At 35.1% G+C, this 20541-nt stretch overlaps 1 protein-coding gene across 1 annotated transcript; it reads right to left on the reverse strand.

The window, feature by feature from the left end:
* Positions 1–7931: 7931 nt before the first annotated feature.
* On the reverse strand, positions 7932–9461 carry LOC107616997 (uncharacterized). Its single transcript, XM_021111235.2, has 2 exons — positions 9143–9461; positions 7932–8317 (listed from the first exon to the last, which is right to left on the reverse strand). Exons 1-2 carry the CDS (start codon positions 9459–9461, stop codon positions 7932–7934), a joined length of 705 nt encoding a protein of 234 aa, XP_020966894.1.
* Between the last annotated feature and the right edge of the window lie 11080 nt (positions 9462–20541).

Consider the following 20541-nt stretch of genomic DNA (forward strand, 5'->3'; position numbering starts at 1 on the left):
AAATTCTGAAGGTCTCACACCTGCCCTATTATCGACGATCCTTGGGATTCTTCTGAGACGATGCCAAACTTGCAAACCGCTCAATCTCACGAGTGTCTCTTCTTGTTTAGTTCTATTCTTCCTAAACGAGTCTTTGTTGCACTGAAAAGAATGATCAATATCAAGGAACCTTCAATGACAATCAAACCACAAATTCTTATCCTCATTCATCAGCCAAACTGCCTTTGTATCTTCCATATAAATGGGACATGACATTCTGTCCTGAGTAGACTAACCTTATAACATCCCATATGCAGGAAAATCATTAATGGTCCACATCAACACAGCATGCAGTTGAAAGTTTATCTTGGTTGAAATATCATATGTTTCTACACCGTTAACCTTAAGTGCAGGTACTCTACCTGATCTAACCCGATCAGGTAGGATTGTTAATAGGACTAGCAATATGTACCCTACTCGCAGGTACCCAACTTGATCTAATCCAATTAGGTAGGGTTGCCTACCTGACCCACTGCAGATAGGGTAAGGTACTATGTGGGTTTGCTTGCAGGTAGAGTCGAATGTGGGTTTACCCTATCTGCGGATACCCAACCTGATCTAACCCAATCTGTAAAGTCCCACATCGGTTGGGGAGGGAAACGAAGCATGCCTTATAAGGGTGTGGATACTTCTCCCTAGCATGATGTGTTTTGACGAGTGAGTGTGGGGGGCTTCGGCTATCATCCCTATCGTCAAATGCAAAACTGTGAGGCCTTGTGTGCCAAAGCGGACAATATCGTGCTAGCGGGTGGCCTGGACTGTTACAGATGGTATCAGAGCCAGAACCCGGATCGATGTGCCAGCGAGGGCGCTGGGCTCCCTTAGGGGGGTGGATTGTAAAGTCCCACATCGGTTGGGGAGGAGAACGAAGCATGCCTTATAAGGGTGTGGATACCTCTCCCTAGCATGACGCGTTTTGACGAGTGAGTATGGGGGGCTTCGGCTATTATCCCTATCGTCAAAGGCAAAACCGTGAGGCCTTGTGTGCCAAAGCGGACAATATCGTGCTAGCGGGTGGCCTGGGCTGTTACACAATCGGGTAGGGTTGTTTATCCGACCCACTGCGGGTAGGGTAGGGTACTATGCGGGTTTGCTTTCAAGTAGGGTCGGGTGCGAGTTTAGGATATACACTATCCACACTCTTAATATATTATATATTATATAATATATATTTAAAAATTATGTGTAATGAACAAAGTGGGTATTGAATACACAATATCTTTCTTGTAAAAACTCCAAACTATCACTAAGCTAATCATTTAAATTATAAATTTAGTATATTTGTTTTTTAAAGAGTAATAAATAGTTAGAAGAAGAGTGACAATGCATTTATCTTAGTTTATGTTATTTTAATTTTATTAAGAACTTGATGATCATGCTATTTGTAGTTTTATGTTGGATTTTTTTAATATTTTATTGTTTTTAATTTTAATTTAAACTTAATTTTTTATTTTTTATTTTATTAATATGTATAAAATATAAAACGATTAAATTTTATATTTGCTTGAAAAAATTTTGATTTTCTTGTGGGTAGGGTCGGGTAGGGTAGGGTTGTGAACTTTAAGGTGTGGATAGGGTTAGGGTTGAGAGATTCTCAACTCATAGGTAGGTGATGATTGGATTTTTGATGGTATAGAATTTCACAAATGAATTCTCGTTGCAAGTATAGTTTCTAAACCAATCACTAATCCTTTCATACAAAAAGTTATTTGTCACAAGTAACAAACCCCTAAATTTATAAACCGAAGTATTGGAACCTCGGGTCGTTCTCCCTAGGAATTACAATAGAGTGTCTTGTTATTGGTTATGAATTATTTTGGGGTTTTGATAAGAGGCATGAAAGATAAATGGCAAGAAAGTAAACTAATGGCTAAAAAGGTCTTGGCAAGGGTTGGTGGGTAAGGATCTCTATCCTAATCACTAACCACAATATGAGAATTGGCAAGGATTAATCTCATTAAATCATCCTCTAACTAGTAGTAAAGGAAAGTCAAATGAGCTATATCAATCCTACTCCATAAGTCCTAACTCTCCACTAATTCAATTAGTGAGAACTAGAGTTAATGGATCCCAATCATCAATTACTTGGACATTAATAACTCAAGAGTTCCTAAGTTACCTTTCCAAGCCAAGAACATAAAACTCTACTCTAAAATCCAACCAAGCATTTCATCAAACACTTGGAAGGCACAAAAGGAAAACATAGTAGATCAATCACAAGAATTAATTCTAACTACAATCAAATGTAAAGAATTAACAACAATTGAAGGAAACAAGATCTACATGAATTACCTCTTATTGAATTGAAAGAAAATGGAATGAACAATAGTAGGTCTACAACAAAACATAAAAACAGCATAAAGGAAATTGCAATGTAACAACAAAGAATTGAAAGGTAGAAGTAGAAGAAAGCAAAGATTAAAATCTAGATCTAAGATTATTGAACTAAACCTAATCCTAATTCTAGAGAGAAGTGAGAGCTTCTCTCTCTAAAACTACTCTAAACTAAACTAATGTGTGAAAGTATCTAAAGTATGAAAAGTATGAAAAAGTATGTTGATTCCCTTTCAATCCTTGGCTTAAATAGCATCAGAAATGAGTTGGATTGGGCCCACAAGGCTTCTAAAATCGCTGGCCACGTTTGCATTAAGTGGGTCATGTGCCACCATCGGCGCGTCCGCGTACCGTGCGCGTGCGCGCCCCTATGCGCGATGCAACTATGACAAATCTTATATCGTTTCGAAGCCCCGGATGTTAGCTTTCCAACCCAACTGGAACCGCATCAATTGGACCTCTGTAGCTCAAGTTATGGTCGTTTAAGTGCAAAGAGGTCGGCTTGACAGCTTTCCGGTTCTTTCATTTCTTCATGAGTTCTCCAACTTTTCATGCTTTCTTTCTTCATTCCCTTGATCCAATCTTTGCCTCCTAAACCTTAAATCACTTAACAAATATATCAAGGCATCTAATAGAATCAAGGTGAATTAAATTTATCTATTTTGAGTCCTAAAAAGCATGTTTTCACATTCAAGCACAATTAAAGGAGAATATACAAAACCATGCTATTTTTTGAATAAATATGGGTAAAAGGTGATAAAATCCCCAAAAATCAATACAAGATAAATCCTACAAATGGGGTTTGTCAGTAGGGTAGGGTTAAATTTTAAAAAAAAATTTAACCCGCAGGTAGGGTTAGAATAGAGTCCAAACCCTTCCCTATCCATTACCAGCCCTAGTTGTCAACCAGCACTCCTTTGGTGTTTCATCTTTTGTGTGAACTCTGGATCTCTCAGCCATACATGCTCCAAATTTTCTTGAGTATGCCAATTTGGATATATTAAGTTTATTAATTAAAGTTACCATTACCATTTCTTTATATAGCCTTGACCAACTAACATTGGTTCGCATTTCATAGGTAAAGGCAATGTTACAGTGGAAGATAGTGAGTTTAGTATCAGAAAAGAATTTAGTTTTAGAGGGTCGATGATCTTTGTAATCAAAAGCTACACTATCTCTAGAAGAGTTGATTACACTGTGTATGAGTCAGAGCCACAGACATTCTATGCAAAATGCAAGGAGTATGGTTGAAGATACGATTGACTTATCCGAGCTAGCTTGATCCAGAAGAAAGGTTGTTAGAAGATCAAGAGATACAATGGGAAACACACGTGCACCATTGGGACGATTTCACAAGATCATGCCAAGTTGGACTCAGACACGATTACAGATGCTATCAGGCCATTGGTTGAAGCAGACCCATCGATAAAGGTGAAATCTATATTGTAGAAGTTCAATCCAAGTTCAACTACATTGCAAGTTAGCGCAAGGCTTAGTTGGCAAAGCAAAAGTCTGTTGCAAAAATTTTTGGTGATTGAAAATTTTTTTACCAGACTCTGCCAGTGTGGTTAAAAGCAATGTGCACCAATATGTCAAGGTCTCGTGTTTAAATAAAAACTCTACTTGTTTATCGTGAGAGTGAGGAGGTGAATGATGTCAGAATCCTTCATCGGGTATTTTGGAGCTTATATCCGTGTATTACAGTATTTAGACACTATAAGCCATCAGTGCAGCTTGATGGCACACACCTTTATGAAAAATATAAAAGTGTACTTTTAGTTGCGGTTGTATAAGACAGCAACCAAAATATTGTGCCGATTGCTTTTGCCATCATGGAGGGTGAGACAGCAGATGCATGGGAGCTTTTCCTTAATAATTTGAAAAGATATGTTGTTACTCGAGATGACGTGGGTATTATTTCTGACCGCCATAACTCCATCAATACAGCAGTAGCTTATAGTAATAACACATGGGCACAGCCAAGAGCGTGACACATGTTTTTCATGAGACACATTGGATCCAACTTTTTAAGGAGATTCAAGGCTCCATATTTGCATAAACTCATAGTTAACACCCATTTCATATAGTTGTTGCCTAAAATGTTCCGTAGATATTTGACTATAATTTCTTAGCCGGTGTCAATGGCTCCACCTAAATCAGTTTACATTGGTTATAATCATAAATACAAACAACAACAACAACAACAACAACAATAACAACAACAACAATAACAACAACAATAATAATAAATAATAACAGTAATAAATAGTAATGACGATAACCATTACCGTCGCCTAGTTGAAATGCCACCCACTGGAAGCTCATTAGGAGGAACGGGTGCCATCCATGGCATATGCTCCCATGTCAAAACAAAAGTAGAATAAGCAGATTGTCCATCTCTTTACAGTTGTATCGCGATACCAACACAAAAACTTGTATAAATGTGCCAAACTAGCTATCCCCAACTATAAAGACAAATTTGATGAAAATCTCAAAGTAACCACTTAGAGTTGGCAGAAGTGGTTGACTTATCTGGAAATACAATCGTTCCAAGCAAAAGGAATATATGAGTCTGAACATACCACTCAATCAACTCTTAGGTGTCTAATGGTTTGGTGTCTCTGTATTGCTGAATCCATGCCAAGTTTACCTTCCCCAACATGTGAGCATTAGGACTGGGCTGCCTACCAAAAACTGCTAAGCAGTTATCCACCAAGAAATCGTGACTGCTGTCCGTTCTGCTGATCACGGGGTCCCCATTAATTGGTAGGCCAAGTATATGTGTCATGTTTTTTAGGTTGATAGTTATTTTGCCGACTGAAAGGTGAAACGTGTGGGTTTCTGGCCTTCATTGTTCCACCAAAATACTCAACAGTGCAGAATGTCCCTTCAATTTGAATATTCGCAAAACATGATGAAACCTGGTTGATGTATGGTAGTTGCAGTTATTTCGTTATGGTTTTTTGGGTAATAAATTTTTGGTCGCCTACAAAAAAAAAATAATAACACTTTAATAATAATAATAATAATAATAATAATAATAATAATAATAATAATAATAATAATAATAATAATAAGAAGAAGAAGAAGAAGAATAATAATAATGATAATAATAATAATAATAAGAATAATAATAACAATAATAATAATAGTAATGACACTGCACACAATAATAATAATAATAATATAACACTCGTGTACTACTACACGTAATAGTAAAAATAATAATAATAATAATTGAAGGTTCTTGATGGTTTAAGGAATGGGAGTTGAATCTATGACTTTTTTTAAAAAATTTGATTAAAAAAGCCTCAAACCAAATCTTTTAACTTTGCTTCTATTTGGTCTGTGTATGAGATTATGCAGGAGACAATTTCGTTTTGTGTCATAAATCATGAAAAACAGAATCAGAGCAGAGAGGAAGAAGATGACACAGCCATGTATTCTGATTTAGTTGCCTAGTGCAATGCAACCTACGTCCAATCTCCAGCACAACGTTGGTGGAATTTTCACTATCTTTCCAAGTATTACATACATTAATTCTCTAGGATTCAACATAATCCTATCTACTGGGATACACAAGCTTCAACATAAACTTGACTTGGCTATGTAACTACCTAGACTCAACACACTAAGTGCTTACCTAACATAGTAAGGGATATCTCTCAGGTACATGACACAAAACAGAAATACAACCAAAAGAAATCTAAAATCACTCTTGATTTTTCTCTCAAGTGTTTCTCTCATCTTTTTCTCTCAATAACTTTTTCTCAATGCCTCTCCTTCTTGCCTTTTACCTCTGAATGAATACAAAGAAAGATATAACATTGAAACAGAAATGCAAATAGGAAACCATGAAGGAGATGATGATTCACAACCTTTATACTATAAGTTGAACCGGATTTAGCTCTCTCTGATGAAGCTCTCCATCTTGGCAAAATATTTCTTTAATCTAGAAACACTATCCAAAACATTAAACTCTCACAGGGAAGCTCTCACTCAAACTCAAATTCTGGTTCTCTCTCCTTGTCTTCAAAATGAAAATCAATTTCCTTTTTGTATCTTCCTTGAGTCACGACTAAGGTTTCTTCCTCAAAGGTCAACTCCTTGGTCATTGAACCAATTGTACCTCCTTTATACCTTTTCTTCATTCAGACCACAAAATTAGGGATTTAAAATATGATTTTTGGCTTAATCGAGGAGGTAGGTGCATCAGAAATTTGCTCGCTCAGTGAGGATCCCAAATTCAATCCCTTAGATTTGTGCTTTGGCTCCAAGAAATATTTTCAACCATTGATTCAGAGCAGAGAGACTTTGCCACCATATTCTTCATTTTGTCTGAAATTATGGTACAGGAGAAGGAGAAAATGTAAAGCAATTGACTTGTATGTTAAAGGAAACTAAATACCTTTAACTTCTTTGAACTCTGCGTAGCTTGCTTTTGATTCACTTGATTTGACATTAGCTTCCTTGATTAGCTTTCCCTTTCTTCTACTTTGGTGTTTAAATTGAAAAGTGAACTTCTCTTCCATGTCTGACTAACACCCAAAATGAACACACGCTGGGACTTAGCTTAGGGTTGCTTTACTTTTACTTGAAGACTAATGGGTTGGGTTTGTGATTCATTTTCCATTCAGCTGCTTCGGATCATTTGGTTTCATAGGTTTGGGCTGCAACAAACAATTTGGGCCTGCACATTAAATTAACATCATCAATCCCACTTGGGTTATTAACCCAAATTCAATATGTTTGTCATCATCAATTTTGTTATTTAAATTTCTAAACTCACAAATCTCCCCCTTGATGACAAACATAATATTTAAGGTAATAATCAAAGGATTTAACATATACAAGTTTCAAAAACTTTTCTTTGATGATACCATGTATTTTTTATGTGTTCCCCCTTTCTTTTACAAGGATTGCTCCCCCTTAATGTGAGCTCATCTACCATTTCATGTTTATATACACACAGAGAACACACATGTACATCACAAACAAATATTGTATAGAATTATCTTGTATGGCTATATTGTCAGCATCTCAAGCAATAAATTAGCAGCACAACCAAAATGATTCATCATGCATTTTCTTTTCACAAACTCAATTAAACAGCACGAAAACATAAACCATTAAAATTAACCACCAAATCATTAACACCAACTAAGATAACACAAGTGTATGATAAGCACAAGATCAGAATTCAATCAAACATATTAATTCTCAATGTCAAACCAATATCTCATTCAGCAACAAGATATTAAAGTACCAAAGTATGCAATTAATCATCAAACCATTTAAAACAGCAAGTTCACAGTTTCAACAATTAAATTCATCACACTCAATTTCAAACTACTTCAAAACTACTAAATTCAAACTACTTCGAAACTACTAAACTACTCCCCCCTTTTGTCATCAAAGGAGGGAACATTTTCAAGAATGAGGCCTACATAAAAGATGTTAGTACTTAAAATTCACTTAAACCGAACTAAAATAAGTGCAAATAAAACAGTCTTTAAGTCATACAGTCATCCAAAAAATAAAAGTGTCTAAAACTAAAATTATTTCATGAAACAAAGAGCAATAAAACATAAATCTTCATCAACTGACAGTCCTAGTGGTTCTTCTTGATCCGTGGCCATGGTGTCATCCTCATGTATGTTGTCCACATATTTTAGGAGAATAAGAACTATATCTCTTGATTTCTTCAAGGAAATTTCATTCCTTACCACAAGCTTTCTTTCTTGTTGGCTTGTGAAAATGAGATGGTTGGACAGATTCACAAACTCTTGCAAGATATCTTTGACAAATCCATAAAGGAGTGATTTGTGAGCAGTGGAGGCAGAAGTTCTAGAAGTTGAATGAGGAGGAATGTCATCTAGGTCATCTTCATCATCATCAAGGACCACCTTTTTAGTTCTTGTAGATCCTTTCTTTTGTTGCTTCACTGCACCACCCCCTTTCAGTTAAGAGTTTCTATTTTCAAAGGTCTCATTGGTTAGGTCAACACCAAATGATTTAAAAATACAAGTTAAAAACATGCCATAAGAAAAAGACACATTCTTGTCACTCCTTATGCAATCATGCATATGCCTCATCATTAAATAAGCAAATAAAATCACAGTTTTAGTAATGATAGCATCAGCACCAATGTGTTACAAAATGATACTTTTTGATAAGAACCGCTTTGGGGTAGGATAATGTAATTCACAATGTGATGGAGTTGAGCATGAAGAGGCCTAGAGCTTTATGATTCGGAGTGAGACCATCAATCAGAGAAATATTTTCACAAACATAAGCCAAAATATCTTGATATGAAATACCCAATCCTTCATCCCATTTACCCGAGGTATAAGCACATACACCAACATCCGTATATCTAAGGGCATCACTAATGTTTCACTATTCAGGTTCAACTCACGCCCTTTGACATAGGAATGAATATTTTCCTCATGATAAGTGATATTAGCATAAAACTCACGAATAAGATCAGGATACACAAGCTTTTTAATTTTGAAAAGATAGTTCCAGTCAAGAAACTCTAATTTTTTCACAAAAACAAATCCGTTCTTTTTCAAAGCGAGTAAATTAGCTAAAAAGGTAGGGAACAAAGGATGATGAGTGATAACTCCTCTGTAAAATTCACAATTCATGGCCGAAGAAAATCAAAGAGGGTTGTAATGAGAGTGAGAGTTCATGAAGTGAGATTTATGGGTAAAAAGATCAACATTTTGGGGTTCCTTTACTGAACGAAGAGGGATTCGTGGGTTACCTCGCTGAGGGCATTGAGGAACAGACCTTGGTTTTGGCCTTGAAGGTTCAAGAGGAGCATCTTTAGTGGCTGGACATTTTCCCTTCGAAGCACTAGGGCGAGATGGTGCGCTGGATGGAGCCGCTGCCTGAGACGAGGATGGATACCTTGGAGTCGTCTTCGTACGCGCCATGGGTTCGGTGCAAGGAGGAGAAAGTGAAGGTGTGGGTGAAAGAGTGAATGTGAGATTTTGAGAGTGAGATCGTGCTCGAGAACCCTCAGGAATTCTGGGAAGTTTTTGAGTGAGGATGCCTCTTCTTGTAGCGGTTTTCTTCCTCATTATTATGACAAAATGGTTTTGCAGTTTTCAAAACAAATGATGGTAGTGGAAAAACCAAAGAGTCATGCAAGTGAATATAAAAGGGTTTGCTTTAGTAACTGCTACAAGTTAATAGTTTCTTGAAAACATACATGTTTAGAACCTATGACAAGTTTGAAAAGACATGACCTAATTTTGAAAAATTTTTTCCTTTAAAATTATAAATTAACTTTCAGAAAAGACAAAAAGAATTAAAAAATAGTTTTAAATATATGACAAAACAATGAGGCCCATATTCATATTAACTCATATTGGGCCCAAAAGAGGTTGTGTTTAAGAAAACACAAAGGACCACATGAAATCTGAAAAGAATGGTTGGCCCACATGAAATAGAACTTAGAACCAAATACCAGATACCACGTTCCAGGATGATGGTTTTTCATTTGCCCAGAATTGTCTCATCCCTACTTGAGAGACAAAAAACTCAAACAACATATTAGCAATGTTAAAATAAAGAATCATAATTAAAAATGCCTAGACTAGTTCTTAATTTGCAAAATCTATCTTCACACAGAGATTTAGTAAAAATATCATCCAATTGAACTTCAAATTTCACAAATTGTATTTCAATTGTACCCTTTTGCACATATTCTCTAATAGAGTAAAACCTCACTTCAATATGCTTAGTTCTTGAGTGTAGAACAGGATTTTTAGAAATGTTAATTGCACTTAAGTTATTACAAAATAAAGGGATACTATTGATTAACAATTTGTAATTTGCAAGTTGAGTTTTAAGCCATAAACATTGTGAACAACAAGAAGAAGCGGCTATGTATTTAGCCTCAGCAATGGATAATGCAACAGTAACTTGCTTCTTGTTTGACCACACATTCAAGAATTGTCCAAGAGAGCAACAAATCCCTAAAGTTCTTCTTCTATCAACACAGTCTCCGACAAAATTTGCATCGCAATAACCAACTACACAAAACTCATCATATTTAGGATACCAAAGACCAAAATCAGCAGTACCATTGATGTATCTAATGATCCTTTTTACAACAGAAAGATGTGATTCCTTTGGATGAGATTGAAATCTAGAACACACACCTACGCTATGAACAATATCCGGTCTAGAGGATGTTAGATAGATGAGTGATCCTATCATACCTCTATACCTTGTTTCAGCCACATCTTTTTCCATTTCATCCTTTTCAAGTTTGGAGTTTGGATGCATAGGTGTACTTATTGGTTTGGAGTTTTATAAACCAAATTTCTTAACCAACTCCTTGGCATTTTACCTTGGTACACAAAAATTCTACTAGGAGTTTGTTTGATTTGGAGTCCAAGAAAGAAGGTGAGTTCTTCCATCATACTCATATCAAACTCACTAGTCATTAATTTTCCAAATTCATCACACAAGGCTTCATTTGCCAATTCAAATACAATGTCATCCACATAAACTTGAACAAGTATGAAATGATCATTAAATTCTTTAATGAAAAGACTTGTTTCCCCAGTACCCCTTTAAAAATCATTTTTCAACAAGAAAGAACTAAGTCTTTCGTACCAAGCTCTAGGAGCTTGGCTCAAACCATAAAGTGCTTTAGTGAGTTTAAAAACATGGTTTGAAAAATTTTTATTTTCAAAACCGGAGGGTTGTGCTACGTATACTTCTCTATCAATAAATCCATTCAAAAAGGCACACTTAACATCTATTTGAAAAAGCTTAAACTCTTTTTGGGCTGCATATGCAAGCAATAATCTTATTGCTTCCATTCTTACAACCCGAGCAAATGACTTACCAAAATCAATGCCCTCCTCTTGGTCATACCCTTGAGCTACTAATCTAGCTTTTGTTTCTAACAACACTACCATCTTCACCGATTTTATTTCTAAATATCCATTTAGTACCTGTTACCTTCTTACCATTCGGTTTGGCACAAGAGACTATACTCAATTTTTCTCAAATTGTTCTAACTCTTCCTCCACGGCTTTGACCCAAGAAGGATCACCAAGACCTTAAATTATGCTTTGGGGTTCAATTTGAGAGAGAAATGCCACATTGTTTTCCTCTAGAGCCCTTCTAGAGAATAATATTGTGGTAACACCATGAGAGGGATCTCCTATGATGAACTCTTGTGGATAGTTCTTTAAGAATCTCCATTTACATAGTCTTGGGGATTTAGGAACAGATTCAGTAGGTGGTTCATTAGTGCTCGTATTTTCAGGAATTTCTACTGGTGCAGGAGATAAAATAGAATTGTCTCCTACAGAATCATCTGCATCGGCTGGGACAGGAGCATTGAACACAGATTCAGATTTATCTTGATTCAGGGCTTCACTCATGTTGTTTTCCACTTGGTTGCCTGCATCATTGTCTTCCAAAATACTTGGAACAATGTTAGAATCACAAAATGTAACATGTATAGACTCTTTAATAATTCTAGCATCTTGATGGTAAACTCTATATGATTTGCTAGTTGTGGAGTAACCAACAAAGATACATTCATAGGCTTTTGGATCAAACTTTTCTAAATTTTTTTTGGTGTTTAAAATAAAATATTTACATCCAAAGATATGAAAGTAATTCAAGTTTTGTGGTTTTCCTTTCCAAAGCTCATAAGGGGTTTTCTTTAAGAATTTTCTTATGATTGTTCTATTCAAAATATAGCATGTCGTATTTACGGCTTTAGCCCAAAAGAATGTGGGAACTTTACTTTCACATAACATGGCTCTAGTCATTTCTTGAATGCTTCTATTTCTTCTTTCCACAACACCATTTTTGTTGAGGTGTTCTTGAACAAGAAAAGTTATGTCAAATTCTAAGTTCATCACAAAAGGATTCAAAAAATTGATTTTCAAATTCTTTACCATGATCACTTTTAATAGAAGCAATCTTTAAATCCTTTTCATTTTGAATTCTTTTGCTAAAAATCTCAAAGGCCGAAAATGCATCTTTTTTGTGTCCAATAAATAAAACCCAACCAAATCTTCTATAATCATCCACAATCACCAAACCATATGTTTATCACTCAAACTTTGAGTTCTAGTTGGACCAAAGAGATCAATATATAGCAACTCAAGTGGTCTTTTAGTAGAAATATCTTCCTTTTGTTTAAAAGAGCTCTTTATTTTTTCATTTGACAAACATCATGTGATTCTTTGTCAAACTTGATCTTAGGAAAATCTTTCACTAAATCTCTTTTTACAAGCTTGTTAATTTAAAACATGCTAGCATGGCCCAATCTTTTGTGCCATAGCCATTTTTCAGATTCTTTAGAATGAAAATAAGCTACATTTTGATTCTTTAGTTCATCAAGAATGAGGTCAAACATATTTTCACAACGGTTTGCAATAAATAACACTTCATCAGTCTTTTCATTCACAACAAGGCACTCTAATCTTTTAAAAATTACCAAGTAACCCAAATAACATAATTGGCTACTACTCAAAAGATTGTGCTTCAAACCATCAACCAAGAAAATATCATTAATGAAGGTAGACAGATCTTTACCTACTTTTCCTATTGCAATGATTTTACCTTTACTGTCATTACCAAAAGTCACAAATCCTTCATCATCTTGTTGAGTTTGACAAAGAATGTTGGCTTTTTCATCATGTGCTTAAAGCATCCTCTATCCAAATACCACATGTATTTCTTCTTCTTGGATGCTAGGCAAATCTTCACACACTCTTAAGTAACCTTAGGTATCCAAACTAATTTGGATCCTTTGAAGTTAATCCATCTTGGTTGCCCAAGTGCATTGAAATCACAAACAACCTTGTATGTTTTGTTTCCTACTCTTCTTTTATCAATAAAGCATTAAGAAGAAGAATGATCAGGTTTATTGCAATTAAACCAGTGATTTCTGTGTGCATATTACTAAAAACGATTGAAGTTATTATGCTTATGGTGATTAAAAGATTTGAATTTTTTGGTTTTTGAAAAGGTTGCATTTCTTTTGACAAATCCCCTTTTAGCATTAGCACCACTTTTTGAAACATAACTTAAACCAGAATTTTTTTACTCAAATGGATTTCTTGAATATGAGGTTCTTTTGTTAAAGTGTGACTTTTTAAAAACAACCTCATTGTTTGTAAAGTAACCCAGACCATAATTTTTTGAAATAGGTTCGGTTCTTGATGATGATGTATTTTTATCAAAATATATCTTTTCAAAGGCAGCATCATTGTTAGATGAATATCCAAGACCAGATTTATCAAATGAGGGTTTTGTTCTTGAAGATGATGTCATGAATTTAGCAAATGATTTTTCAAAAATTGCATCATTTTTTGTTACATAACCTAAACCTGGTTTTTCAAACATTGGTCTTTGATTAGCAAGTAATTTGTCGAAGTTTCTTGAACTATATGCAAATTTTGCTAAATCATTATTCAAACTTTTAATCATTTCATTCAATCTTTGATGTTCAGCAATAAGTTCTTGAGAAAGATCAACAATGTGCTTTCCTTTGAACTTCTCAATTTCATATTTTAAAAATTTATTTTCTGCAACAAGATCAATAGCACATTCGGTTTCCTTCATTTTTTCTTTCAAAAAATCATTTTCAGCTTTCAAAACTTTATTTTCAGATTTGCATTTATTGTATTTATTGAGCAATTTTTCAGAATGGTGAGTGAGATCATCAACAATATCATGTAAGTCTTCAAGAGATAAGTCATAGTAATTTACCTCTTCTAGTTGATCATCACCAGCCATGAAATAGATTTGAGCTTCATCTTCGGAGTCTTTTTCCTCATCCGAATCATTCTCGAGATCCTCCCAAGAAGCCATGAACACTTTCTTCTTTTCTTTCTTTGCCTTGTCCTCTTTCTTGAGCTTTGGACAGTTGAACTTGAAGTGTCCTGCCTCCTAGCAATTGTGACATATTACTTTGCTTAAATCCTTCTTGTACTCTTTTGAACTTAAGCCTTTGTTCCTCATCAGCCTCCTTAGTCTCCTAGCAAAAAAAAAGTTCATTATCTGAAAAATTGTCAGTTGAATCACTTTCCAAAGACTCAACTTTTGATTTGAGGGCAACTCCTTTTTTCTTAGTGTCTTGGCGGGTATGTGTTGCTTCATATGATAGAAGTTTCTCTCAACTTGTCATAGATTAATGGACTCAGGTTGTTGCTCTCGGCTAGGATAGTAGCTTTAGTTTTTTACTCTTTTGTAAGGCTTCTAAGGACCTTTTTTACCAGAGTTTGTTCAGTGTGGGTCAGGCCCATAGCATCCAGGCTGTTAATGATGATTGAGAATCTCTCAAACATCTCATCAATGCTTTCTCCATCCTTCATGGTAAACATTTCATACTCTTTTCGTAATATATCAATCCTTGTTTCTTTGACTTGTTTGGTGCCTTTGTGTGTGACTTGGAGTTTCTCCCAGATTTCTTTTACCACTTTTCATCTAGACACCTTTCGATACTCCTCGAAACTGATAGCACAATGCATCAAGTTTATGACTTTTGAATTCAACTCCACTTTCTTTTTGTCATCATCATTCCATTGGTTTCTTCCTTTGGAGTCACCACTCCATCAGCACTTGTCTTTGTAGGTATTCTAGGACCATTCACAACTATCTTCCATATGTTGTAATCGATTGATTGAATGAAGATTCGCATCCTTTCTTTTCAGTAACCATAGTTCTTCCCATTGAAGAAGTGATGCCTGTTGTTTGGCTGACCCTCTGTTAGAGTGCAGGCCATAGTGGTTGCACCCATATTCAATATTCGTCATTTGACCTTTCTTCCAAGCTATGAAGCTTGATTCTTGAGACCTAGCTCTTGATACCAATTGAAGGTTCTTGATGGCCTAGAGAAGGGGGTTAAATCTATGGCCTTCTTTAAAACTGAATTAATAAAGCCTGGAACCAAATCTTTTAACTTTGCTTCTGTTTAGTCAGCGTATGAGATCATGTAGGAGCAATTTCATTTTATCTCATAAATCAAGAAAAACAGAATTAGAGTAGAAAGGAAGAAGATGACATAGCCATGTATCCTGGTTTAGTTGCCTAGTGCAATGCAACCTACATCTAGTGTGGTAAAATTTTCACTATCTTTCCAAGTATTACATACACTAATTCCCTATGACTCAACATAATCCTATCTGGGACACGCAAGCTTCAACCTAAACTTGACTTGGCTATATAACTACCTAGACTCAATACACTAAGTACTTACCCAACTTATCAAGGGATACCTCTCAAGTACATGACATAAAATAGAAATACAACAAAAAAAAAAATCTGAAATCACTCCTAGTTTTTATCTCAAGTGTTTCTCTCAGTCTTTTCTCTCAATGACTTTTTCTCAATGCCTCTCTTTCTTGCCTTTTACCTCTGAATGAATATAAAGAAAGATATAACATTGAAACAGAAATGCAAACAGTAAACCATGAAGGAGATGATGATTTACAACCTTTACGCTATAAGTTGAACCTGACTTAGCTCTCTCTGATGAAGCTCTTCATCTTGGTGGAATGTTTCTTTGAACTAGAAACACTATCCAAAACGTTTAACTCTCACAAGGAAGCTCTCACTCAAATTCAAATTCTGGTTCTCTCTCCTTGTCTCCAAAATGAAAATTAATTTCCTTTTAGTATCTTCCTTGAGCCACGGCTAGGTTTCTTCCTCAAAGGCCAACTCCTTGATCCTTGAACCAGTCGTAGCCCCTTTTACCTTTTCTTCATTCAGACTACAAAATTAGGAATTTAAAATCTGATTTTTGGCTTAACCGAGGAGGTAGGTGCAGTAGAAATTTGCTCGCTCAGTGAGGATCTCAAATCCAATTCCTTAGATTTGTGTTTTGGCTCCAAGAAACATTTTCAACCATTGATTCACAACAGAGAGAATTTGCCACCACATTCTTTATTTTGCCCGAAATGGTGGTACAGGAGAAAGGAGAAAATGTGAAGTAATTGACTTACATATTAAAGGAAATTAATTACCTTTAACTTCTCTAAACTCTGCTTAGCTTGCTTTTTATTCACTTGATTTAAAATTAGCTTCCTTGATTAGCTTTTTCTTTCTTCTACTTTGGTGTTTGAATTGAAAAGTGAACTTCTCTTCTATGTCTGACCAACACCCGAAATGAACACACGCTTGGACTTAGCTTAGGGTTACTTTACTTCTGCTTGAAGACTAATGGGCTGGATTTGTAATTCATTTTCCATTCAGCTGCTTTGGATTATTTGGTTTCATAGGTTTGGGCTGCAAAAAATAATTTGGGCCTACACACTAAATTAACATCATCAAACAGACTTGGGTTATTAACCCAAATTCAATATGTTTGTCATAATCAATTTCGTTATTTAAATTTTTAAACTTAACAACAACAACAACAACAACAACAGTAATAATAATAACAGTAATAATAACATTAGTAATAACCAAGATTTTGAAAATCAAATTGGTTATCAAATCGCTCTAATCACTAATTTATTAGTTTATTGGTCTAATCGGTTTCAACTGTGGTATAACCTAAAAAATTATTTTATAATAAAATAATAAATAAATTATTAATAAACACTCTAAAACATAATTATAGCTTAATATGAACTTTAAAATATTTTTTAAATTTAAAATATTACATTAACCAAAATCTAATATAATTTTTTATCTTATCAATTATTAACAATTTATCACTCATTAGTCATTATATCACTATTGAACTCATTAACATCGTTACAAGAAATAAAAAAAATTATTGAATTAACCAAATCAATAAAAAATATTCGATCATTTACAAATAAAAGTTTATGTTTCAGCATAATTTTAACAAAGATTAACAATATTTTTAGCACACAGTATACTGATCACAATTTTAACAAGATTTTGGCATAATTTTAACCAAAGATTAACAAATTTTTCCAAAGATTAATAAGGATTATCAAGGTTTTAGGCTTTCAGCAAAATTTTTTTAGCATAGAACAAAAAAAATAACAAAATAGAATAAAACATAGTAGTAATGAGCAGAATTAATCATTCAACAATCTAATCTAAGTAGCACTAGCAGTAGTAGAATCCTAAACCAAAGAACAAAGACCCAATGTTCAAGAACTTTCAGCTACGTCGCTCAATGTTTAACTTTGTTCCATGTTTATTGTGCTACCAGAACCAACAATGCGCCGATGTTGTAACAGTGCGAAACAACAATTGAAACAAGAACAATTAAAAACAAGAACTCTAACAACATACTAATCATTAAAATAACAATCGAAACTTTAAAATAGAGCAAACCAATAATCAAATAACAAGAACAATTAAAACTTTAAAATACAGCAATTGACAACAGCAAGGTTCAAATCAAGAATATGAATATCAGAATCAAATCAATAAATTAATAGAACCACAGTATATTAGAATCAATATTCAAGATCATCCAGAATCCTAAACCACAATAATGACTAATGACAACAATAATTGAAGAAGCAACATGACAAAAAATAGATTAACTAACCAATTAAAACAAGTAAACAAAAATTACAGTTAAAAAAACAAAAAATACCTTCTAGAGAGAGCAGACAGAGCACAGAGGAGGATAAGGAGCACGAAGGAAGAGCTGACGCAGCTGAAAGGATGGACGGCGGGGGAACAGAGCCAGTGCGGCGGGACAGTAGTTGCGCGATGGAGGAATGAGGCGAGACCAATTGTAGCGGCGACGGTAGCTTCGAAGTTCGAACAGTGGTGGAGACAATCGGCTTCGAGCAAGGAGGTGGCTTCGATGGCGACGGTGAGAGGGCAGTGGCTAGACAGAGCAAATGTGGGAGTGAGGGAAGAGCTCGAGTTCGAGAGGAAGGAGAAGGAATGACTGCGTGAGTGAGAGAGTGCTTCGCAGAATTGCACCTTAGCTTAGGGTTTTTCATTCTCTGAATGAAACGATACCATTTGGTGCAACATTTTGAAAACTGGCTCAGTCCCGGTTTGGTTCGACCAGACGATTTTTAGCCAGTTTGATGGTTCATTTATGGTTTTGAAATCCAGCGATTATGCCTTCTGATTGATCCATCTTTTCTACCGGTTTATGGTTTGGCTAGTTCGAACCGATTTTCAGAACTTTGATAATAACAATAACAACACCGATAATAATAATTATAATAATAACATTAACAAAAATAGTATAATATACTAATAAAAAAATAAAAAACTTACCTATTCAGGATTATCCAGATGTTCAATAACATGTTCTACAGCTAATGTAAAATTATGAACTATTTTAATTAATTTAAAATAAAAAATTGATATGCAATTGATGAAAATGTTCTTCACCCTCTCACTTACACACTCACGAAGCTTCACCCTCTCTCTTATTCAACTTCAAAATGTAGCTTCAGCAATATAAAGACCAAGTCAAGGAGAAAGACATTCAACGGAGAGACACGTGTCGCACATGCACTTTTTATAGAGTGGTGCACCTGGAAAACGTAGGTTACACCTTATTCTTTGCACCTGCAAAACGCTGATTACATTTTGTTTTTTTCTAGTTAAACGGGGACACGTTTTGTAACACCCTTACTAGCGGAAATAGTGCTAACTCAGCCAATCCCAACAATGTTTTCTGGCGATCACAGCGCCACTTTTCGGCAGCAGAGGCGTGGTGGCGCGGCTAGTTTCTCCTTCGGCAGCAGCGGCTTTCCCTCAACTTCGCGGGTAGTGACGGCGACGATCCTGGCTTCGACAGCAGCAGAAGCGGCAAGGACGAGCTCCTCCTCCACTTTGCGTGTCAACGAGGGCGGCGACGCAGATCCCTCTAACGGCGGCGTGCATTACAGTGGCAACTTCCTCTCCTCCATCTCGGCACCAACAATGACGGAGGAACCCATCCCCGCCGGCACCGTCTCTTCCCTCTCTTCTCTTCTTCCTCTCCCGCGGGCTCACTCTCCCTTTCTCTTTTCCTTTCTTTCATCCGTTTGGGGTTGAGGGGACGGAGGTTGGTTGAGTGTGTGTGAGATGAGTGGAAGATGAGAGTGAAGCGGATGGCAGCGGTAAGAGGGTGAGTGGAGTGTAAGTGTGAGTAGAAATTAGGTTTGTGTAGAGTAAGAATTTTAATAAAAATAAAAGGATATAGTATTAATTTAAAACCAAATTTAACCAAATATAATTAGTTTTGAAAATACTAATTATTCTTGAACTTAGAAATTATTTTTGAGTACTCTAATTTAAAATTAGAGATAATCAAATTCATTTTTCTTTATTCATAAAATAAAGTTCAAAATCTAAATATTCAAATTAAAGCATATAAAATTTTTATTATTTTTTAATTACTAAAGCTTTAAATCATAAATAAAAAATTACCTAGCTAATATAAAAATCTCTGAAAATATCATCTTTTGTAAATATAATAAATCATAAATAATTTATTGTTAAATTTTCAAAAATTCGGGGTCTTATACGTTTCAAACATGCAATTACCCTAATGCCAAACACAGATTGTATTTTGTAGGTGCTTTTTTCTTCTTCTTTTTGTACTGCCAAATGCAGGTTGCATTTTGCAGGCTTATATATTTGTAGATCCATATTTTTGCATGACACACTATAATACAATATTGTTGGGTAACATCATCTTGTTCTTCATTCTTAAATTAATTTCTGTTAATGTGTTAGAGATGACAAAAATACTCGTAAAAACGATATCTGCAAAAATTATTCACGAGAATAGAATTAAATGAGGATCCATGAAATTTCTATAGGGATATGGAGAGCTACGCCACGAATAAATGGAGAAAATGATAGAGGCAGAGGTACATGCTGTTTAGGAAGCTCCGAAATTTTCACGAGAGGAGAATTTACCAAAACATGACATGATTAGGTATAGTTTGTTTTGAGGTACTGGGACGGAGATTGAGAGATTGGGACTCAATATTATATTTGTTGGCCTATAGATTGGTACTAAAATTTTAGTTTCTTTTTCCAAAATTTTAGTATTTCAGTACCTCCAAAAAGTAGGGACACAGGGTACTGAAATTTTTTAAGACGGAGACTGAAACTTTAATAATATTTTATACCTAAAATACTCCCATTTTAACTAATTAATTCTAATTTTACCCTTTGTGCAAATTAAATTAGAGTTTCATTTTTATTTGAGTTTTTGTCACCCACTTT

This window comes from Arachis ipaensis, chromosome B9, assembly GCF_059453495.1.
Source record: "Arachis ipaensis isolate K30076 ecotype BB chromosome B9, ASM5945349v1, whole genome shotgun sequence".
Taxonomy (NCBI): Eukaryota; Viridiplantae; Streptophyta; class Magnoliopsida; order Fabales; family Fabaceae; genus Arachis; species Arachis ipaensis.